Source organism: Podarcis gaigeae (genome assembly GCF_964106915.1).
Source record: "Podarcis gaigeae genome assembly, chromosome: 4".
Classification (NCBI taxonomy): Eukaryota; Metazoa; Chordata; class Lepidosauria; order Squamata; family Lacertidae; genus Podarcis; species Podarcis gaigeae.
In genome coordinates, this window is record NC_139677.1 from 79,327,962 (window position 1) to 79,352,791 (window position 24,830).

The following is a 24,830-nucleotide window of genomic DNA, read 5'->3' on the forward strand; positions in this document are numbered from 1 at the left end:
TATACTGCCTGTCCAAAGTATCGTATTTTTGAAATAGCAAGATAACAGAAAAATTTGAAGAATCTCACATTTGAGAAAGATCTTGGTTTGCTTACTATAAAATTGACTTAGGTTTTTCCCTTAAGGGAATTTGGTTAATATTCTAAATTGTATTTGCTAACTGAAGCTGGAAGCTAATTGAATATTCTCATTTTGTCTACGGTTCTGACAGATCGTATACCGCAACAAATTCTTCAAAGGGCAGATAACTCAATCTTCTACTGTCATCTTGGTTTACTGCATGATGCTCTGATAAATATCAAATGTTATTTACTGTTGAAGCAATATGAAACCTCACTCTGACATACACTTAATTGCAAATGTGATTTTTTTTTAATACCTAAACTCAAAATATCCAGAATATGCTTCGTAATAAATTTGTTGCAATCCCATATGACAAGTGACTGCTGTCTCAGATGACAGAATAAAGTAAAGGTTATATATACTGAGAAAGAAAATATCAGGGAAAGTTCTGTTTTCAATCTATGCAGAAAAGAACAAAACCATGTAAGAAAGATGCAGTGAAGAGAGCTGGCCAAATGTTGCCAATAAACCTCATCTCACACACAACCCCCCCCCCTTCTCTATCCTTGATCTTATGTGACATTTCATGATAGATTATTGCTATTCCTCCAGTGGTTGAAAGTTAGTGTGACCCAATAGTGCCTCAATAGTGACAGTACATCAGTTTAGGACAGGCTTCCTTTTCCTCGGCCCTCTAGATGTTTTAAAACTACAATTCCCATCATCCCTGACCACTGGTCCTGCTAGCTAGGGATCATGGGAGTTGTAGGCCAAAAACATCTGGAAGGCTGAGGTTAAGGAAGCCTGGTTTAGGAATAAATTATACTGTATTTAACAGGTCCTACTACCTAGTAAGTGTGCGTAGAATTGCAGCCTAAGGTTGCAAACCTTTAACCAAGGAGCTCCAACCTTCTTGGGACAATGAGCTGGGCAAAATATTCCTGCATTCCACATGCTCCCTTCCCACTCTACAGTTCTATGATTCTGTAACCAAAATATTTTATTGGAACCAATATGCGAGCCTAATTACAGAGAGGGAGGGGTGATGTAGCAAATAAAAAAAATATTTCAAGTCTAATTGCGGCACAGGGGTATTTGTGGGGTTTGTGTGAATCATAGCTGGGGACAGGTGAGTTAAGCCTTCCCTCCTCGGCTGTGACCCCTTCGAACACCCACATCGCATAGGATTGACAATGTATTTTGTTGGCTACAATACAAGGCTTCTTTCAAGGCCTAACTGCAATGTAGGAAAGGGTGGGGTGAGGAAGGGCTGCTGTGTGCAGAAGGAAAGGCACTGGTGGGCACACGTGCACCAATGCCCATTGCATTGATAATCCCAGTTAAAACTACTTGCCTGAGAGGAAGCCTCATTGAATTCAGTGGGACCGCCTTCAGAGTATCAGAGTGCACCAAAAGTCTAAATAAATGACTTTTCACAGCGTTTTTCAAAATAAAAAACTAGTGTTTTTTGAAAAGAGGAAGGTGCAAATGCAATCATTGGAATTATATGACTAAATTATCAGTTATTCAAGTAGAGTGTAATGTCGCAGGGTGGTATCCCACAACATGTGAGTGGGCTTCCCCTTCCTCTGTTCTCCCCAGCAGCCCCATGTGCTCCCAAAATCTGCTCTGAAGAGGTTTGGAAACTGTTCGGATTGGATTTGAGGAGTGTGTAGGGAGTTACAGGGGGCAAGAAAGGATGAGGAAGTCTCATTCTGTAAGCATGTGGGGTGGCCCTCTGGATCAGATTTGGGGAGCTATGAGGACCTCAAAGTGGGAAGTGAGGAAAGGAAAGGCTACAGTGTAAATGCTAGCTGAATGAAAACAGAAAAATCAGAGTTTTATCAGCTGCCGGACTTACCTCAAATTCCGCATGCTTGTGTACATCTTCAGCTCTCTGCCTGTTCAAGATAAACTCCGCCTCATTTGCAACACGTACAATATGGTCCTTCATTGCATGACACAATAGTCTGGAGAGAGAAAGTTAAATGAAATCAGTCTTAATGTATCTTCATTAAAAACATTTCATACATAAAATGTAAATATACATGAAACTGCATTTGTTTACATTAGCATGAAAAAACAATAATTTGGTAATAAATCTACAAAATCAGACAAAATCTACCAACATAATTTGCCATAATTACCATAATTAATTAGTAGTTGTTGTTATAAACAACTGTTTTATTTGGATTATGTATGTCTGGAGAAAGCAACCAAATACTTTTTTCCATACCATTCAGTCAGCTGTAATGATCCTTACCTCATTTCAACATGTTATTTTACTGTATTGTAATGATGATTTTCACAGTTCTATGCATATTTGACATTGGTTTTGATTCTTTTGTACAGTGTTTTAGCTATGTTATGTATTTCCATCCTGGAAGCATTTACCAAAGGATAGATCATAATTTTATTAATTGATTGATTGATTGATTGATTGATTGATGCATGCCATATCACCTTTTATAATTGCATATGTTTTTGTTCATTGCCAATGACAATTTGAACAAAACAAACTTTTAAAAATTCCACTATACAAAATCATGGATGACTGAAATCATCTCTTCTTCTTCCTTTTCCGTTCCCCTTAAACAAAACAGAAACCAACTCTATTCTCTGGATGAAATGCAAGTGCTTAATGCTGGCTTAAAAGTCTGATCTAACAGAACACAATAAATGTGTTATCGCAGACTTCAGCAGAAGCAGATTTAAGCCAGTGATGAGTGCTTTGAAAATCCTGCCTTTGTGTATCTGTTCTTCAAAGGAAGACGTTTCAGAAAAAAATTCTAAGCTGCAGAAAAAGTAATGTTCTCTACTAGAAGCTTCCTTCTTTATAAAGTGCACTTTGGTGCCATAATGAGACATGATGGCCTAAAATTGGCTGTCACGAAAAATGCAAATTTAAACTACTGCCCATTCAATCTTCTGCCCTATCTTCAAGTACGGCCTCAGATACTGTGCCATTCAAAGTCACTGCCCTGCACTGTTTGCAAAGTTTATGCCACAATCTCTTAACATATTGCAAAGAATGCAGGCATTCAACTCTGGGATCCTACAGCAGGGCTGGGCAAGCTGTGGCCAATTAGATGTTGCTGGATGCCAGCTTCCAGTGCTATTTTCTAGAAAAAAGGGTATCGGCACAGCATACTGCCAGAAAAAAAACAATGCCGACTTCCAACATCTCCAGTCCACACAGCCATGAACAGGACCGGATTTAGGTTTGATGAGGCCCTAAGCTACTGAAGGTAATGGGGCCCTTTATATGTCCAGCTGTCCTTTGTCAACAACAAATTGTTGCTGTTTTTTGTGTTGAATATATGCTATATGGTAATTTATACACCTAATAGGTATCTAAAGCCATTTGCACATGTTGCCAGGCAACCAGTCCATGCAGAATGTAGGCACCCTATATATAGAAATGAGCAAACCTGGGATATTTTAGGGAGCAGGCTGGCAGGCGGGGCCCATTACTTGCATCATAGTAGCCTACACAACACAAAACACTGTTGCTGTATATAGGTTTTATTTTATTTGTTATTCATCTTATATTTTGGAAAGGTATATCCAGTTTTTTCTTTCCTTTACATTTTTTGGGGGCTCCCAAGAGAGTGGGGCTCTAAGCTATGGCTTGTTTAGCTTATACGTAAATCCGGCACTGGTCATGAACAACAATGGCAGGAGTTGCAGTTCTAACAACACCTGTAGGGCCACCCATTGCCTAGCCCTGTTCTACAATGTTTGGCAGGTGCTCTTAGGAATATTGCCGACCAAAGGAAACATAAGGGATGCGGGTGGCGCTGTGGGTTTAACCACAGAGCCTAGGGCTTGCCAATCAGAAGGTTGGCGGTTCGAATAATAATAATAATAAATTTTATTTATATCCCGCCCTCCCCAGCCGAAGCCAGGCTCAGGGCGGCTAACAACAATATCCCTGTGATGGGGTGAGCTCCAGTTGCTCGGTCCCTGCTCCTGCCAACCTAGCAGTTCGAAAGCACGCCAAAGTGCAAGTAGATAAATAGGTACCGCTCCGGCGGGAAGGTAAACGGTGTTTCCGTGCGCTGCTCTGGTTTGCCAGAAGTGGCTTAGTCATGCTGGCCACATGACCCAGAAGCTGTACGCCGGCTCCCTCAGCCAATAAAGGGAGATGAGCGCCGCAACCCCAGAGTCGGCCACGACTGGACCTAATGGTCAGGGGTCCCTTTACCTTTACCTTTAAGAAAACATACTGGTTGTCTGTGGAAAACTAGCTCCTTCTTCTTTTTACATGTCACCTGTCTATGCTTCTCTAAAAATGTGACATTGGAGCAAACTACACCATTGCACATGCCTCTACTGGACCACAATACCTGCAATACACACATACAACCTAATCCTGAAGCTCTGGTGCATGGGCGGGTATCAATGAACACACAAGTTCCGGATGGTCAAAGCTGTTTCCATTCAATTTTATGGGCAGCTCTATGCATGGCACATGCCCCCGAGAGCTTCACACTGGCCAAATCACCAACATTAAACAGAATGTGCACCCAAACAATGCTTAGCACATTTATTTATTTATTTTAGGCTAGTGGTAAACTTCTAACTTCAAAGTAACTCCTAGACCCACCTATTAGGAAATAAGCCCACTGAACTCAATAGGACTTGCATCTTAGTACAGGATTTGTACCGTAAAGATCTAAACTAATGTACTTTTACAGCGCTCATCAAAATGATAAAGAATGCTCTTAAAGAGGAAAAGTTAGAAATGTTTATACAAGGTTTATGTATTTGGATCTGAATAAGAGACACAGACTTGGCTACAGGTTGGTCCCATTTGTGCAGGTGAAGATACATCATATTCCATTTTTGCATCATCTTGTATCATTCAGACTTGGAGCTCGCTTCATGCGTAACACTGCCTGATGAATAAGTAGTTCTTTGGATCCTTGGCCCATATCCTAAAGTAAGAGTGCCGCCTATAACTTTATCTAGATCTTGATCCATAGAATCATAGAAACTCTGTGGGGTTTCCCAGGCAGTTTGAAAAATGACTTGCTCATAGAAGTAATGAAACAAAACACAAATCCACTGGGCATGCTGAAAGCTGTGGGAATACTCTCTGATCATTGTACTGATTTTATACTTGACACTGGGTTTTTTTTTAATAAAAAAACCCAACCCTAATTTTCTATGTTTAGCCTAATTTGCAATCAAAAATGTTTAATTCTGTAAAGCAAGATGCCAGGTTTTTCTAAGATTTGCTTGATTATATAACCTTACTGAAATTAAAATAACAACTGGAAAGGGATTCCAAATCCAGTTCACAAATTCTTTTGCAGTGTTCTTCAATTCATAATTTAAAATTCAATCATAAATGCATAGTAATTATATGCAATTTTACATTCCATTAACCTTGCTTTGTTTTAATTATAAAGCTCTTTTGTTGGATTCCTTTAAATGATCCAGTTTATAATTTCAGGCTGTTCAAGGGAGCACTTTAATTCTACTGCACATTCATCAACTGTTTATGTCCTGTTAATTGTTGACAACTGCACAATTGCATTCTCTAGCTATGATTGATGAATTGCATTCAAACTTTAGCTATTAAGAAGAATAAATATTTATAACAATTTCCTCTTTGCCACCAGGAGGGCAATATCAAAAGCTCAGGACAGAAAAAGTAGTCTTTTAGCAATAATTATATGCATATGATCTGTTAGGTATTTTGGTTAAAACTATGGGTTAGAAAAATATGACTACAGAGATTTTGTTTTCATTCATTTATGCTCACATCAGCAAAAGCAGCAACTTTCCCCCTAAAAAGCTAATGATCAGAAACTAAGAAAATGAAAATATTTTATTTACTGAATTTATGTAGCCATACATTAAAAAATCACACAATAAATAAATTTTGATTTGTTTAGTGCTTATAGTATAGAATCAAATATACCAACAGATCTGATTGTCTCATGTGACAAAACCATGCAAAGGAATCATGCCACTAACAAATGTTAGAAGCCCCTAGTATATTCCAGGACATAAAGGGGAGATAGTTTTCTTCGTTTGTTTGTTTGCTTAGCTAATGTATGTTCTGATCTTGCATCCAAAGACTTCTAATGGCGATAAAACTCTAGTGCAGTCTTTGACCTCTGGCACAAAGATTACAGTAAATCCATGTGGATATAAGGGATTTATCAGTGCAGGTTACTCTGTTTCTACACACAAAATAGTGTGAGGAATTTTTTTTTTTTGCTCAGAAAGCTTATAAACATTTACAAAAAGTGGCATATTTCATTCTGACTACACTTACTGTATTATTCAAACGTATCACACATGTGATTGTAAATTAAGTTTTATAAATTTGAGATCTTACATTTCACCCATGTTAATCTTATACCCTCAGAAAAAATAGACTTTAAAAACAATTTTTTAGAAGGGATACTTTCTTCATTTCTGTATATAGCCATATGATTAGATTACACATACTACTCCAATAGGTCAACAAAAATATACGTAGATATGGCAAACTCAAATTTAAATAGTCCTCTTGGCAGCTTAACTAAAAAGGTGCATCAACATTAAAATCACTTAGTTGAGAGTGCAAGTCACATGCCACATAATTCAAATTAAAACATTAATCTGGATTGCACCCAAAGTTCTAACTGTCATCACAACGGACTGGCATACATAAAGTATCTATTTTATAATCTAGTACCTCAAACTAACATAGGGAATTATGATAAAAAATAGTGCTCTGTCATTAACTGCACAAATACACTTTACTATATGATGTGCAGGGTACTCCAAAGCAGATGGAGCGGCAGATGGATTTGCAGATTGGGTTTCTTAGATTCTATCTGGAGTGGGGTGGACTTTGCTGCTTAAAGATGGTGGTTCAAATCTCAAAGCAACTTTAAACTATTGCATAGGTGTTCTTAGATAAATAAACATTTGAGTTCAGTATTTTATGTATTAACTAGAGAAGTATTTTCTAAGCAAAGCTTCCCTGCTATTAAACTGTTTAATTAAAATATTTTGTCCTCTGGTCTTCCTGGAGCAGATGGTGAAAGTATTATCACCCAAAGGAATTAGATACAAAATGACTACTTGTCCAAAAGCTTTAAAATTAATTACCTTCCTTCATTGATGAGCTCAATAAAAGCAAGTCCTGCATTCTTCTGTATAGAATTCTGCCATTCCTAAAGGGGAAGAATAAACCATCTTTTTTAAAAAAGCAGCAATTAATTTCAAAAGTATTTAATTTTGATGTATAAAGATTATTTCATCCGTGTTTTACAAGGATTTCTCTGGTTACCATATGTTCGCTCTTCACAAGGTCTCCATTCTTCCATCGCATTGTAATGATACATACTGGAAATTTGTATTTATTGTAAAAATGCATCAGATGTTTAAGCAAAATATGAAAGCAATCTACTAATTTAAGATGCATCATGTAAATGTTTGACTAATTATTGTTAAAAGAAAGAGGCATTTAACTGGCAAGAAGTTCAGAATTCCTAAGTCATAAAAGAAAATATAAAATATATTTTGGAACATTTTGCAAGAGTAAGGGTACCATTCTCCAGATCCTAGAAGAACCCACAAGGAAATCCCCCTTCGCCATACTGGCACCTTTGAGTACTCATCAATGTTCAGCACTGGCTTTTCTAGTTCCTCACATAGCCCTACCATTGCAACCAGGATTGCCCTATTTTAAAAACGTGCTCCATTGATGGAGGAAAAGTGCTGAAACAGCCAGACAAAGAGGAAGTTAGGGGTGGAACAAGCATAAATGGACTAGATGGTTCTGCTCCCTCATGTAGCCCATCTCTGGAGACGTGGTTCTGCTGCTCCTGCCCAAACCAGACCAGGCTGAATGGGCAGGACAGTATCCCTTTTAGAAGAGCTATTCTATCCTATTAGTCCAAAATTGCTACAATTTTCTTCTCATTTAATATAAAAAATTAACTCCCTCTCTGGAAATTAATACATTTTGACATCAACACACTTAGGCAGCGTTCCATGGTAAAAATTACTTAAAACAAACAGTGGTACCTCCGGTTGCGGATGGGATCCATTCCGGAGCTCCAGTTGGATCCCGAGGTTTCCGCAACCGGACGGACTGCTTCTGCACATGCGCGTGCAGTGAATCTCGGGAAAATACTTCTGTGTACGTATCCCGAAGGATACGTAACTGGACATGAACGTAAGTAGAGGTACCACTGTACTGCAATTCAATTTATTTAAACAACTGATATATTGTTGAACCCCATAGTTTCTAAGGGGTGTTAAATGAAGTCACAAAAGAGATACAAATGTTAAAATCAGTTAAAATTAAGAATAATAAAATAAAAATATACGATTTCAGTCTCAGTTTTATTGCACATAGCCAAAGGCTGCCGCAATGTACACAGAATTATTTGACATATATGATTTCATATAACAATGAAAGCAGTAGAGCTACATGTGATGAGTTAGCGCTAATCTCTGGCCAGCATTGTTGCTGTTTACCTAGGAAGGACTGGGGCAGGGCAAGACAACAGTCTCCCTGGTACACATGTGCTGCCCTGGTGTTGCTCCCATTCCATCCCAGCCCTTTCCAGGAAAGCACTAGCAATGGGAAGGGGAGCTCCATCTGATCATATGCTGAACATAAAGGGTTTTTAACTGTTTGGCCAAATCATTGAAGAATATGTACTTTGTTCCCAAAGTCCTTCCTATCACTAAGTCATGTGTCTATGCAGTAGCCGTGATGACTGCTCATTTCTGTATGCCAACACTATACAATCTCCCCCTTTATCCAAGATTTTCAAACCCAGGTATTCAGACCTATTTACACCTCTCTAACCTTCCATTACACTGCCGATCAATCTTCTGCAAACACTACCCTTTTGTGATGTTCTTAGCATACCCCTCCCACATTTTAGTGATGTAACAAGTGTTTTCATAAACATGCAGAACTATCCAGTAACCACAGCACATGTGATAAACTTTCTCCAAGCAGTGTGAATCAGGTGCTAGTAAAGTTGTAATAAAGTGACAATTTCCTGATCCATCAGGAACAAAGCAAAAATAATACTAATACTAATACAATAATAATAAGATTATTTAATCAATTTGTATTTGCGTAATGAAAAACAACAATGTTCCTTTCTGAAATACCAGAATTTGTTATTTCAACACCTAATTCCCATTTGACAGCCTCTGACATCTCGTCCTAATGAGCATTGTCCATTTGTTACAAAGTTCAAGCCCTCTAGGCAGAGACTGCGCCGCTTCAACATTATGTACAGTGACTTATCCATAGTTGGCATTAAACAGATATTATATATAACAACACATAAGTAAAAATGATTTCATTTGTAAGTAACTTGGGTTTCCTAATCGTTTGAATGCCTCCAATGCACAGAGGAGAAGAGCTTTCCAAACTTTTCATATTGGTGACACTTTTTCATTTCGTGACACAGTAATTCAGTTTTACTAGCATGAGAGGATAAAAGAGTGGAGAAAGGAGCTGGCAGGGGAAGGAACTATTTTATATCTTATTTTTATGATTTTGTTAGCTGCCCTGAATGTCTTTTGAAAATTAGATGGGATATAAATTTAAATAAATGAATACATACACATACACACAATGTGAAAGGTGGCACAAGTATCCATATTGCCATAAACTTATAAAGATCAGGAAGTCATTAAAGGTAAAGGCACCCCTGACCATTAGGTCCAGTCATGGCCGACTCTGGGGTTGAGGCGCTCATCTCGCTTTATTGGCCGAGGCAGCCAGTGTACAGCTTCCGGGTCATGTGGCCAGCATGACTAAGCCGCTTAGTGACTAAGCCACTTAGAACCAGAGCACGCATGGAAACGCCGTTTACCTTCCCGCCGGAGTGGTACCTATTTATCTACTTGCACTTTGACGTGCTTTCACACTGCTAGGTTGACAGGAGCAGGGACCGAGCAACGGGAGCTCACCCCGTTGCGGGGATTCGAACCACCGACCTTCTGATCGGCAAGTCCTAGGCTCTGTGGTTTAACTCACAGCGCCACCTGCATCCCCAGGAAGTCATTACATGTCCCAATTTTGGACTCTTAGATATCAGGATAGAAAGACATTTTGGGAAAATGCCATATCAGCACTAAGAGTTTTCTAGAAATTTTTCTAGAAAGAAATTTTTGACCTGCTGAACCATGTTTAAAAGGGATTTCTCTCACTGCTTCCTTAAAAAAAAATCTGAATCCAATTTATAACAGTATTATTAATTCTTACCATTTCCCTTTCATTCTATTTCCCCTGTGAAGTCCAACTGAAAAATTACTCAGTGGCTATCTTCTCACCCAAAAATGCCTGAGATGCAGCATCATTCAAGAGCATTTGGGGGGAACCGTGGCAACTGACCGAGGGAGATCATATTTTGGTGGCATCAATCCTCCCCCCACCAAGATAGCTGCATCTCAGGCATTCTAGTTGGCAGGGTTTATACAGCTAATTAGGTTGACACCTACCCAGTCAGTAAATATATGGATATCATAATATCATGACCTGCTGACTAGAGATGGAAGGACTTATCAATTTTTTGGTTGAATAGTTGCATCACAAAATTCAGATAAGTGTGAATTTTGAAAGATGGTTGCTTCCATTCTCATAATTGTTTTGAAAAGTGAAAAATTGACAGATTCTCTTTAAAATTCAAACCAAGTCAAATTTCTCCCCCATCCCTACCGCTGGCTTGATAAATCATAACTACTAGGAGCAAATACCCTGACTAATGGAACACTTTCACCTCTTGAAGCAACATCACCTTTTGATTTGACAATATCACAAATCTTGTTATTTGGAGGGTGTAAATTTTATGTGTTCTTTGTTTCTCCATGAATAAAGGCTTAATAAAATACCTGAGATTTGCCTTTGGGTTTCAGAAGTACTTGTAAACCATATAAATCTCCTGCCACTTAGCTTTACCAAGCTTAGATTATATGCCTTGGGATGATTAATTGTGCATGACCTTTACATCATTCCAAAGTACTCCTGCTTGCATTATCCAAGTGTCTTTAACTAGCTGGAGCTAAATATGTGGCAAAACCTTATTTTAATTTTATTCGTTAAACCATTTCTAACCCATTCAATCCGCTTTCAGACCTAGTGCCAGTACCGAAACTGCCTTGCTTGATGAATGATCTGTGCCATGGGAAGGACACAGGACTGCAGTCCTGCTAATCTCATGGACATATTTCAATACCATCAACCACAGCATCCTTCTAGATAGGTGTCAAATCAGTGTCTGAGATCAGTAATGGAATAGTTGAGGTTTGATCACTGGGAGCTTAATCCCAATAGTACAGAGGAACTATTGATGGATACTTCACCTGTTCAGGGAGAGTTTGTGTGTGTGGGTGTGTAGCATCTGTGCTAAGGAGTATCTCTCACTAGCCAAGACTGCTATGGCTATTCACGTTCTGATCACCCTAGAGAATATAGACTATTGTAATGTGTTGTCAAAATACAGCCACTAGGCTACTGACTGGAACCAGTCATGGGGATAGCTCACTATTTAAACAAGTCCATTGGCTCCCTGTCAATTATGTGACACTTTGAAAGTCTCGTGGATACATGAAAGAATGCCTTCTCTCACAATCACACCAATATGCCCAGTTTTCATTCTATATGTTATTGGGCTTCCAACTCTCAGCATCGCCAGTCAACATAGCCAGCGGTCAGAGATTGTGGGGGTGTAGTCCAGCAATATCTGGGGGACCACAGGTTCCCCATTCCTTTTAAAAACAGCAAATCAAAGAGCCCCAAAGTCTCATTATGGGGGGGGGGACTACTTTAACCTAACAGTTAATAAGAACGAAGGGAAGGAACTCAGGGAGCGAGTTAGACACTTCTGGTGCTACTGCCACAAGGAATAGCTATTCACTACATTCCAATCAGCAGAGATACCTGGAACAGGGCCTATGAAGAAGATCTTAAAGAACAGCTAAGTTTATATGAGAAAATGATGTATCTGAAATATCTTGAAACTAGACAATTTATGTCTTTAAAGGTAAAAAAAGGCAGCTAGTTAGTTGCCTGTTCACAATACGGTTGCACTCCCTCCAAAGGAGCAGGTGTACAGTCTACATTGCTATTGTTGGAGGCCCAAATGCCTTAGCAGTTAAAAAAAATAATCAGGAGTAAAAATACAAGATTATTGTTACCACAAATAAACAGTAACTGAAGAGTTGAGGTCCTCACATTCAGTTTTTGGGTGATGTCAACAGACATGGGCATCTAAACTCATTTGTGTGTGATTTTGTTCCCAGTGCTGCTTCTGAACACATCAGCCACCTTCCGACCCAGCAGAACTTTCAATTGACTCCCCTAGGCTGCCTCAAAGTAATCTTAAAGTACTCTACTCTGGATGCCTCTCATTATGATGGCTGGCAATCCAGGAAAGACTGCAGCTGGCATATCAATCTAAGCAGGTAAAATGTGCTCTTAAGCGCGATCACTACCTGAGCATCCAGATATAGCACTGGATCCAAAATCACTGTATACAAGATAAGACAAGCTGCATTGAGTTTAGATGCTTTAGATCAATTACTGTTTATTTTTGGTAACAATGATCTTTTGTGTTTTTTCCATTAAATATCAGGTCCATTTCTAAATATATTTTCCACAATGCAATTTTTCCTTTTCATTTGTCGTAGTTAATGGAGATAAAGGTGATACTATTTAAAGATCAACGTTTTAAAGCCACTGTTCTAAACACTTATTCTTTACTTATGCAGTTATTTTAAGTACCTATTGACCACAGCTTTTTGTAAAGACATAGTTTCAAAACAGTAACTTAGCTCTTGGGCTGAAGTTCTGTTATGTTCTCCTCCCTATGAGGGTCTCATAGGGACTCTCATCTGTTAACTATAAAGAAATCATTTTTGCTTGTTACAAGTCAAATCCCTCTTCATCAATCCTCAAGTAGTGCCTCTAGGGTGATCATGTATTCAATGTATAATATCTGAAAGTAAACATGTTCCTAAGGAAAACGATAACAGTATCTCCCCTGCCCCGCCCCCTGTGCTGGTCCTTCATTTAAAAGCCTTCAGTCAAGATCTCAAGATTATGGGCTTCGTGAAAGTTACATCACCAGAACATAAAAGTCCCTTTTGGTTAATCATAAAAGTCAAATGTTCTTGGGAAAACGTTATGCATATTTAAGCTAAATGTGTTTTAGAGTTTCAGGTCCCAAAACAGTTTCACTCTGTTCCCTGATTAGTCACTACATTGAAAAATATAAGTGAACAATCTGTATTAAAGAATGAGACCTTTATTTTCTAGTTAAGAAAACAAAAACTACTGGCAGATACAGTACAGTACAGTTTTGTAGAAAGATGAAGACTCACAAGATCTAGCCTAATGCAGTGAGTACACCAGTATTCTGAAGAGGGAACTTGTATAACAATCTGGAAATAGTTAGATGCTATTGTCGTTCTTAAAGAGAAAAGGAACCATTACTGAAAACCAAATCTGCTCTGTATCAAAGAAGGAGCTATACTAAAAAAGAGAAGAAAAGAAATTTAAGAGAAACTTCATGGTTTATTTGAGAAATCTGCCACAAAACAGTATCACAGATGTGATAAATAAAACTAGGCTATAGGGAACAAAGACCAGCTAATAAAGGGCAGATCTTGTCAAAAACAACATCTTAATCCCACCCACCTCTGAAAATTAACTTAATTCAAATGCATTGAACATGTCATTACATATTATGAATTTTCCAGAGGACCACTGTAGCTGCAATAACCAAAATCAATCTAATTTTAACCTCACGTTCATATGTGTGAAATGCAGTGTGTTAACACAAATGAAGGGAAGCTATTAAAAAGGGACAATAGCAACCAAAATGCAAAGAAACAACAGCCATTTCTCAGTGCCAAATAACGCAGTATCCCTTTAGGAGTTTCCATAAACCTTAAAGCGAATTTTTCACAAAGACTAAATTCCTCTGGGGAAACAGACTTGATTGCATATCCTTCGGAGTCTAAAAACCTGCCCATATGAACTGAATTATCCATGACATGTACCTTCAGACGTTTGTAATGTGATATTTCATGTAAATTTAGACCATACCTTGGACATGAGCCGCTGGCAATGTTAAGTTTATTCAGGAGCTCAGATAAGAAAAAAAATTCTGACATCCTTGCTAATCTGTAGTCGTTAACATGGAATTTCCAACATAAAGAGCATAAAAGCATCTAATTTGCTGTAGCAAATGAAAGGAAAACAAACTTTGCATTTCCCTTTCCTTTTTCAGAGTCTACTGTTACCCTAGTTTATGCAAACAAAATATTTTCAAAAGCCTTCTCGGTCATCTATCTTTTTGAAGATAGATACTTCAAACTCTTACATCAGACTGCAAAATGTAATTAATTTAGAACATAAAATCAAAACTACTCTTGTTCTCAAGCACTGTCTAACGGTACCTGTATCACAAAATGGGGAACTTAACACAGGGAGACTACAAATATCAATTGGAAATGAAGGTTTTAATGCAGTAGGGAAGGTAGTAAACAGTATTTCCATTTTAGAGAAATATCAGCTATGCTTCCAAGAAAATACCCATCTTCATTTGATTAATCATTTTGTATGACTAGAATGTTGGACAATGAGCTGTGAGACCAAGCTTTGAATCCCCACTCAGCCTAACCATCCTTACAGGGTTCTTGTGAGGGAAAAAGGAGGAAGAACTATGATGTCCTTGGAGGAAAGGTGAAATACAAATGTTAACAATAAAGTAATGTACTTTGCAACTAGTTTTCTCTCCACATCTCAACTAAGTTTGCAGGCTGACTGATTATCACAATATTTTAATTAATTAGCAGTGCAATCCAGCACCGGTCTACTCTGAAAGAAACCACACTGAGCTCAGTGGGATTTGTTGCCAGGCAAGTGCATATAGGAAGATCCCCAGATTTCTTAGAACTGTTTACTTAGAACAATGATGAGAAACCTGTGGCCCTCCAAATGTTGTTGGAATGAATAGAAGTTGATTAAGCATCTATGTTGTAGTAGATTAGTAAATTAGTCTCTAATATGGAAGTGTCTTTCATAAGGGCAGTTGTTCCTCTAATAGCTGGAATTCAGTACCAACCCACCTTCCAAATTCCAGTTCTTCTTTGGACAGTATGGACTAGGTTGTTGTTTCCAGAACAACCTTATCACAACCGGAAGAACCTGAACCATGAGTTATGCTTAATCATAATCATAATAAAAAATAGCTGCTCTATGGGTCATCACTTTTCTAAAAGCTGGTAAAGCTATTGGTTTTGAGGGACTGAGAACTTTGTGAAATCTCTCTGTTGAGTTTTTATTTTATTTTACTTTCAACATTATAATATTTTATCACTGTTGCACAGCTGTATAACACTTGGATTTTGACTTTATTGTGGAACTTTGGTTCAGGATAGGGTGAAATTCAAATAAAATAACAGTGGTAATAAAAACAAATATCAGGAAGGCTATTTTTCAGATTGCAAGCTCCTTGGAGCAGGAACCTCCTATAATCTGTTAATTTCCATGATCACTAATGATGCCAAATAAATAAAATAAAAAAACCATGGCACCATTGAAAGTGATTAGTATGATCTTCCACCAGCCATAAAATATAGCACCCTACCTTCTACATCTTTCCCTCCCAAAGGCCATTGGGATGGTGAAGGATCTTCTACAGTGCTTGTCTAAGGCATTTTGCTCCCTGAGGTGCAGGAAAAGATGGTGCCTCTTCGTATTTCACATACATAAACTGATTAGACTGACAGATGAACCTTAATTCAACACTGCTAATGGAGCAGTGTTCTCCTCCACATCTGAAGCATGTTTAGGGGGCGATGTCAAGTCCTCCAGTAAAGGATAATGGCCAGGGAACTTCAAAGCAACATCAAGGTGGCTCCTACACCAGCATCTCTTGCTGAGGCAGCTGCCTCACTTTACCTAATACCAAGGTCAGCCCTGCTCTTCAGAAAAATATGGAGTATAGGGTACCAAGTACCAACTCCACAATCAAAACAGTTTTCTTAAATTCTGTGTACCTGTATTTCATTCCTATTTTTGTGAAATTTTGAATAATATATATACTTTGATACTTGGGGCTGAGGACTGGGAGAAGTGAAAAGGGAATTAGGTACCCATCCACCTAACATTGCCTTTCAAACCATAAAATAAAAAACACAGTGTAGCTTTGTTTGTTGCATAGCTCCACTACAATGCTTAAAAGACAAAAATAACAAAGGAGCTTAAATTTCTCACTCTTCCCCTCAATCAATATTTGAGGCAAGTTACATCTCTAGAGTCCTTAATGGCAGGAATTCCTGGAGCCAGCAAATGAGTAATGTTAAACCTATGATTAGATGATGAGGCCATCAAAACACACTAGACCCTAATGCTGCATTCCACTTTATCCTTGTGAAATGCAGTTAAAACAAAGAGAACGTAAGAAGGTACTGGGAGTTATTCTCTCGTTCAGGAATCTGCCTATGAACTGCTTGTTAGAGAACTCGGGGGACTAAAAGAATATTTTGCTATTTCCCATGAATTAAGGACTTAAACTTTAGGTAACAAATTTTCCAAGTTCTCTGCAGGAGACGTTTTGAAGCTCAACCATTGGTGAGAAGTCCTGCTACAGATGTCTTTTCTTTACCACAAATCCACTCTGCTCACAACAACAACAACAACAACAACAAAAGGCTCAGTTGTTTCCTCATAGAATCCAAAGGAAAGTGCTACCAATCAACGAGCAAAGAGCAGGTAAGAGGGTGAAATACCTAAAACTAGGTGTAATTGGCATTAACTTTCAACTCTGAATATTGCTAAAACATTTGAATCATTCATAGGCACAGAATTGATGGAAAAGGAGACAGAGCTAAGACTATCTAAAAAATCAGAAGGAAGTATACAATTAATGTCAATTGATTATATTCACAAAAATAACTTTATACGTGAATTTTGTACTTTGGAATACATGTACTGTTTAAAACTGATCATAGAAAGAGAGAGATTTAAGTAATATATGGGGGAGAAATGAATATGCTTATTGAATTAGTAGGAGATAAAAGGACAGTTTATCTTCCAGTACTTTAATGTTAAAATCCGTATTTATTGTCCAATTAGAACTAAAAACAAAATCTCACATCCCAATGTCTTTTTTGAATTTCCTTTTTTACCCGGCCTCAGAAATATGCCTTGAAGTGTGCTAACCCCCTCCCCACCCTGTGGTTCCTGTGTTTCCTGGATTCTAGTCCATTTAAAAGATACCCAGTTATATTTCCCTGCATCCAGGATTCAGTAGCCTACTGTATCTCATATTATTTTATCAACGGCATTTCAAAAATAGCACCAAACTCTAAATGGCTTGCAAAGTAGACTGCACAAGCAATACTTCCAAAGAGAAATATACTAGAACAAGCAAAATAAGCTGTCCATTTGCAAGATTTTTATTTAATGCTGAACCATCCATTAGTATTTAAGATTGGAGTTACCGGCCAATCCATTTATCCAGTTACTAATGCAATTTTAATTAAGCTTTATAATGAAATATTAGCATGTATTTTTAAAGCCATAGGTTTTATATCTGTGTGCTTCAGCGGGAGTGTGAATGCTTGTATGGGTACTGATGCAAGAAAAATAAGGGTCTTCCTCTTCAAAAATGTTACGATGATAAACATTACACTGCATTTTGGTATGATGGCGCTGTCAACAGAACAAGTATTATATTGCTAAAGCCATGAATAATCTTACCTGTGAACAAAGAAGCATAACAAGCTCAACCACTGAGGTGCTAGACTTCATGCAAACGAGGCCTGTAACAAAGGTGAAAACAAAGGTTCAGTCTATAAATATAAATAATAAAACTTGTTTCCCCACCCCCTTCAATATGGAGCAATCTAGTAAATAATTCTTAGCAACAATCTAAATCAGTATTCATTTGTGACCCAATCATATTAATGCTTACTCAGAAGTAAGTGCTATTAAGTTCAAATGTGCTTACTCCTAAGGAAGTATGCATAGGATTACAGACCTCTATTATTATCTCCCACATATCCAGAGGACTAAAAACAGTTTATTGTTATGAGTATGTACCCTGTTTTGCAGTGCAATACATTTTAATTACATTTTTGTTGTCTAGATAAAAACACACTAGAAATAGTCTTATGTGGCATGAGAGAGAGAGAGAGAGAGAGAGAGAGAGAGAGAGAGAGAGAGAATGAATATTCCTGGTGCTGCAGGAGCCTCCCACGCCCACCCAATGCTGATCCAGAGTGCACAGGAAGCAACTGAACTCCCACAGACCAACATTCTCATCCCACTCTCATTTTGCGATGTGTCACACTTCAAGTTATTTCTAATGATCAGTTGTGTTGGTCTATCTAAAAGCTCCCAAATGGAAGCTTCTTTGGTGGCAAGATATTGGGCCCATGCCCCCTTGCAGTAGAGATAAATATCTCATTTTAATTCTTACTGAGTAATCAGAGTATCTTGCCACGTCTAGCAAGTTTCAGCTTTCTAACTCACATGGGATTAGTGTATGTGGATTGGTATATAACAGGGATAGGCCTCTTCTGACCCATACATTGAAAGAGGATATCCAGGCCATGCCTATGCCATGCCCTTCACAGTCCTCCTTGAATGCTTTTGCCTGGCTGATATATTCTTGAACTGTGGTAGTGCCTCTTACTTGCCTGAATGCAGATGTAGGAGTGTGGGATGCTTTGGTGTGGCTAAAATGTAGCATACTATACTAAGGGGAGAGGCTTATCAGTTGCCCCACCCATTTTTGCTAACACTTACTATTTCACCCCAATACATGGCTGACTTTGTGCTGATGTGTTGGCCTCTAGTAAGAGATAAATGATGCAGTCCAACTTTTGACTGTTAATGTGTTTTTAAAATGTACAATTTTTGGACTGTTTTAGTAAGCAGAGGCTCCAAATTTCAGCATTCTAGCTAATGAGTCCTGCTTTGTAGGAAAAACGTACAGTGCCATAGAATTTCCTGGATTAGACATCTTAAACATTTCAAGTTCTTAGCCATGTGCAGTATCTCCAAAATTTCATTATGTGAACAACAAAAATATGAGTTCGTTAATTGTAACATGTCAAGCCCTTTTAATAGATGACAGAAATTAACATACACTGGTTAGGATATCTTCCCATCATTACATTCTACATTCTCCATCCATAAATAAATAAAAAAAATCCGTATTTATAGTAAACAGAAGGCCGCACGATATATTTCAAGTAGTCAGAGAGAATGAAGATCTATTTCTTAATGTAACTAGCCTGCATCAGATTGGCTTGGAAATAAGCTGAGCCATGCCCCAAAAAAGAAAATCAGGAAATGGCTCGGTTCATTTATGAGTCAATACAAATTTGACCTTCCCTCTTATTTGAAAGTCAGGGATCGCTTGGAAGCCTCCCAGAGTCCTGGCTATCTTATGACAGCCACACAAAGCATTTGACATAAATAGTCTGCACAGATGAAAACTGCTGGTGATGGGGGAAAGCATCCACCCTGCTAGAGGACTCTTGGGGAAAGATGGTCCTTGGTGGGTGACAAGCTCCTACCCGCAAGCCGTTTTAACAGCTGTAGCTGTCAAAATTAGCCAAGGATTTTGGAGGCCTTTCCAGTCCTTGACTAATCCCAATGTTTTTGATTTAGGTTCCCTATGGGGTTTCTCCTAACTGGGCAAAGATGTAATTCTAGGGCTTGAAGGCTGGTTGAGTACCGGGGTGGTAGGATGGGGCAATTATGCCAGAAGAAGAACTGTGGGGTGTTTGCACTGATTGCCTCTTTTCTGATGAGGTTGTTGTTGTTGTTTAGTCATTTAGTTGTGTCCAACTCTTCGTGACCCCATGGACCAGAGCACACCAGGCACTCCTTTCTTCCACCGCCTTCCGCAGTTTGGTCAGGCTCATGTTTGTAGTTTCGAGAACACTGTCCAGCCATCTCGTCCTCTGTCGCCCCCTTCTCCTTGTGCCCTCCATCTTTCCCAACATCAGGGTCTTTTCCAGGGAGTCTTCTCTTCTCATGAGGTGGCCAAAGTATTGGAGCCTCAGTTTCACGATCTGTCCTTCCAGTGAGCACTCAGGGCTGATTTCCTTCAGAAGGCATAGGTTTGATCTTCTTGCAGTCCATGGGACTCTCAAGAGCACCATAATTCAAAAGCATCAATTCTTCGGCGATCAGCCTTCTTTATGGTCCAGCTCTCACTTCCATACATCACTACTGGGAAAACCATAGCTTTAACTATACGGACCTTTGTTGGCAAGGTGATGTCTCTGCTTTTGAGAACGTTACAAGTCCCTAAAGCTCATGTCTAAACGTGTGCCAAGGCAGCTACGCAAAAGCTCTAAATTCATCTTTTTTATTTAAATGTATTTATAAAATGCTTAATATTTTTAAATTTTCTAAATAGTGTACAGGAGTGTGTGTGTGTATGTGTGTGTGTGTGTGTGTGTGTGTATGAATATGAATATCTAATAAAGCAGAGCTTAAAAAACCCTTTCAAATACAAGTGCTATAGGTCTCCTTATAGGAAAAGGCTAGGTGGAAAGTAATGTTCACTTTGCTTCATACAAGCCCTATATGAATGAGCTTAAAAGCTAAACTAACAATGATAGGATGACAAACGTGTATTTTTTTGAAAATGAATTATGTTCCTTTAGTAAAAATCATTGCTTGTAGCTCTAGGTTCAATAGGTATGGCGAAGAAGCAAACTGATTTAAAAAGGCGTGGATGAAGAGCCACTGAAGATAAAACTGTTTCTACAAAATAATACGTATATTTATTGCAGGTAATGGATAAATGTGCTTTTGTGCCCATTTTGCTAACAACCCCATCTTATTGTACAGCAAGACAGGACAAGCTGTAGGAAGCTGCTAGCATTCTACTCTATCAGATTTACAAGCAGACAGTTAATTAATAAAATAAGAAGTAGATGTAAAAATCTCATTTAAAGAGACAATTGCTGTAATTGATCAGCTTTTCTCATGCTCAAGAGCTGGAGGATCAAAAAGATTAATGGGACACTTATCACCTGCAAACCACATCAACTATTAGACATCTGACAAAAAGAGCTAAGCAGAAGGCATTACAGTCAAAGCACCCACAATTAGCATGATCTACTACACTGCAAGGCCCAGATTCAGGTAGGTAGCCGTGTTGGTCTGACGCAGACGAAATAAATTTAAAAATTAACAAATTGTCCTGTAGCACCTTAGAGACCAACTAAGTTTGTTCTGGGTAGAAGCTTTCGTGTGTATGGTGCTTCCTATTCCAGTCTGAACTCTTCTCACTTCTGCCCCTTTAGTTTCTGCCAAAGCAAGGAAGAGAAAAGTCCAAACTCTACCCACCAACTGCCTAGTAGTGGGAAGGACCTTGCCTTGATTACTATTAAATATTTTAATATATTTTTTATTTAAAAATAGGTAATTTAAATGTTCATTATAGATCACTTGGGAAGGATCTGTATCTTCAAAAATGAGATACAAACTAACAGTACAGTGGTACCTTGGGTTACAGACGCTTCAGGTTACATACGCTTCAGGTTACAGACTCTGCTAACCCAGAAATAGTACCTCGGGTTAAAAACTTTGCTTCAGGATGAGAACAGAAATTGCGTGGCAGCAGCGGGAGGCCCCATTAGCTAAAGTGGTACCTCAGGTTAAGAACAGTTTCAGGTTAAGGACGGACCTCCAGAATGAATTAAGTTCTTAAGCTGAGGTACCACTGTAATACATAAATAAAATTGCCTGCTAATGGCAGAATGACCTGTATTAACTCTGAACTGGGGGGGGGGGGGAAATGCTGCTCTCCAATGCTGCTTTTTTATGCAATGTGGCATCTGAAGAGCTTTCTGTTACCAAAGTGCTCAGCCCCTTGACTCCAGAAGTTTGCCCTACCGGCTCTGGCCTTTGCAAAAGCACGAAGGAAGCAAACCTTGACACAGCTTGGCTACCCTCAGAGTTCGGGGGCTGCAGGGGCAACCCAGGGCGTTTTTCAACAATATCCAGCACTCTGGGCTCCTCTGAGTCAATAGTGAATTTATCTCACGTTAGGGAGGGTAGCCAAGCTGTGCTTCCTTCATGCTCTTCCCAGACAGGCATGTGATTTACACCAATCTCTTCTGCAGCATTGGAGGCGTGAAATACTAACAGATATAGGGTAATGTCTAACTATACCTGATCTATTTGCCAACTGCCAACATGAGCATACACTTCTATCTGGTCATTAATTACCCTGGCAAGATACATGTGTCCTTTCCAGTTGGGAGTGTCCCAAAGGTAACCTTATCAACAGCTATTTGAAGATCCTCCACCTTTGCAGCACAAGAAACTCCACAGGTATCCAACCACAGGAGTCAACTCCTAGGGGCTGAGGTCCCTTGCCCCCCTCAATAAAATACGTGAGAGGGCCAGCCCTCCCCCCAGTTGATGGATGGACACTGCCATTCAAATGGTATGTGTGTACCATGACTGGTAGTTTTTGGGCGGGACTTACCTGGGCCTCCCCAATATTTTATTCAAGTTGGCACCCCTGTATCCACCCATGTTGTGCTTGGCACTCAAGTCCAAATGTGGAATAGATTTAAGGAACCTTGCCTTTATTAGCTCCTGAATCTCATATTGCTTGATCATTCTCTTACCTCTAAGTGCTTAACATACTACCTTTTTTCTTTAAAATATCCTTTCCTTTCCCTAGCCCCAGCCTCAGTCTATTTGTCTCAGGTAAACCATCTCTTCAAGAAACAAGTCTTATTTGCTTGTTCTCAATATACCATGTAGTACAGCCCACTATACTGAGTCACCTAGAAAGTCAGGTCACTGCTTGACCTCCTTGGCACTTTCAGGGCCAACTGCTCCAATCTCAGCTAGTTTACATCATTGCCTCTTATGCTCCACTCTCCTGCCTCTCCTCCATGTTAGTCAAGAACACTGAGGAGATACAAGCATTATGTTCTTCCTTGAGGTAATCTTGTTTTAGAAATATATCAGGCTTTTGTTTATGGGATGTGACCTTTTAAATCATAATGGCTTGGAGTCAGGTTTATTTGAAAGATCGCCTACTTTGACATGTAGCTATCCAAACCTTGAGATCTTCCAAGAGAGTCCATTCCACTGTTGAACAGCTCTTATAGTCAGAAAGTTCTTACTGATAGTCAGAATCTCCTTTCTTGTAACTTGAAGTCATTGGCTCAGGTCCTACCCACAGGAACTGGAGAAAACAAGCTTGCTCCATCTTCCATGGGGAACCAGCTTCGTGTCTCCGCTCCTCCACATGCAGCTGCTGGGTGACCTTGGGCCAGTCACACTTCTTTGAAGTCTGTCAGCCTCACTCACCTCACAGAGTGTTTGTTGTGGGGGAGGAAGGGAAAGGAGAATGTTAGCCGCTTTGAGACTCCTTAAAGGGAGTGAAAGGCGGGACATCAAATCCAAACTACTACTACTACTTCTTCTTCTTCTTCTTCTTCTTCTTCTTCTTCTTCTTCTTCTTCTTCTTCTACTACTACTACTTCTTCTTCCATGTGACAGTTCTTTAGATATTTGAAGATGGCTATCATAGCTCCTCTCTGTCTCCTCTTTTCCATGCTAAACCGCTCGGCCATTCCTCATAAGACTTGCTTTTCAGACCTTTCATCATCTTGGTTACCCTCCTCTGCACACATTCCAGCTTGGGTGATATACACATATAGTTTCATAATGAATCTTTATCTAGGATAATTTCACCCCATGAAATTCCCAGAGTTTGTCTCAGCAATGTCTCCTTCATGACCTACATCTAACCCTGTTCAGATCGTATTGAATAATTGATACCTCATAACAAGAAGGGTAACATGACATGTACTTCAGAGACAGCTGGGCACAGACTGCTACTATCCAAAACACAGAACATTTAGAAGTATTTAGGTCAGGATTTCTTTTAAAAGGCATTTCAAGAGCTTAGAGCTTTCTTTGAACATCAAGGCATAATAACTGTCTTTTGGTTTTCTCTGTCACACAGAAATCATCTACTCCAATACAAGTTCCTTAGCAGTGTCCAGTTAGATGAATCAATGAAGCTAAAAATTAGGGATGAATGAATATACTCCGTTCATGTAAGACCCATTTGAGTTCAATGCAGTTTGGGTTCCATTGGAGTTTACAATTGCAGACCAAGTCCACCTCTCAGCCAATCCCACTTGCCTGCCTCCTTACTTACAACTAGTCTAAGATCTGGTATTGGCTGGCATCTTCCTCCTCCTTAGTCTCAATGTTGCTTCTGTAGAACTTGAAAGCATAGAAGAAGATAGGGAGTAAACTAGAATAAGTGGCTCTGCCTGTTATTGAACCCAGCTCCACATACTGTTGGGCTCTATGCCTTCTGCCCTACCTGCCCCAATGGGTACCAGCCACCCTACTGTAGAGAGAACAGAATGTGTTCCAATTAATCATCAGTAAGGGGGTTATTCTGGTGACCCCCCCCCAAGAATGTCTGACCTTATAAGTTTCCTCGTACAGTGGTACCTCTGGTTAAGAAGTTAATTCATTCCGGAGCTCTGTTCTTAACCTGCTGGAGCATGATTTCTGTTCTCATCCTGAAGTAAAGTTCTTAACCCGAGGTACTACTTCCGGGTTAGCGGAGTCTGTAACCTGAAGCGTCTGTAACCCGAGGTACCACTGTATTAGTCTGAGACCACAATTTCTTGCTATGATGGACACTACCTTACAAACAAGATATTGAAGTTCAGAATAACCTGCTGATTTAAAATAA

At 39.1% G+C, this 24,830-nt stretch overlaps 1 protein-coding gene across 4 annotated transcripts in view; it reads right to left on the reverse strand.

Moving 5' to 3' along the window:
* The window catches only part of NBEA (neurobeachin), a 344,666-nt gene that overhangs the window by 202,897 nt on the left and 116,939 nt on the right, over window positions 1-24,830 (reverse strand). For all 4 annotated transcript variants that reach the window (XM_083735945.1, XM_083735946.1, XM_083735943.1 and 1 more), the window contains 3 exons: window positions 17,819-17,880; window positions 7,180-7,244; window positions 1,925-2,033 (listed from right to left, as the gene is read on the reverse strand). In XM_083735945.1, coding sequence (XP_083592071.1) covers window positions 1,925-2,033; window positions 7,180-7,244; window positions 17,819-17,880 — 236 coding nt within the window. The remainder of the gene's footprint in view (window positions 1-1,924; window positions 2,034-7,179; window positions 7,245-17,818; window positions 17,881-24,830) is intronic.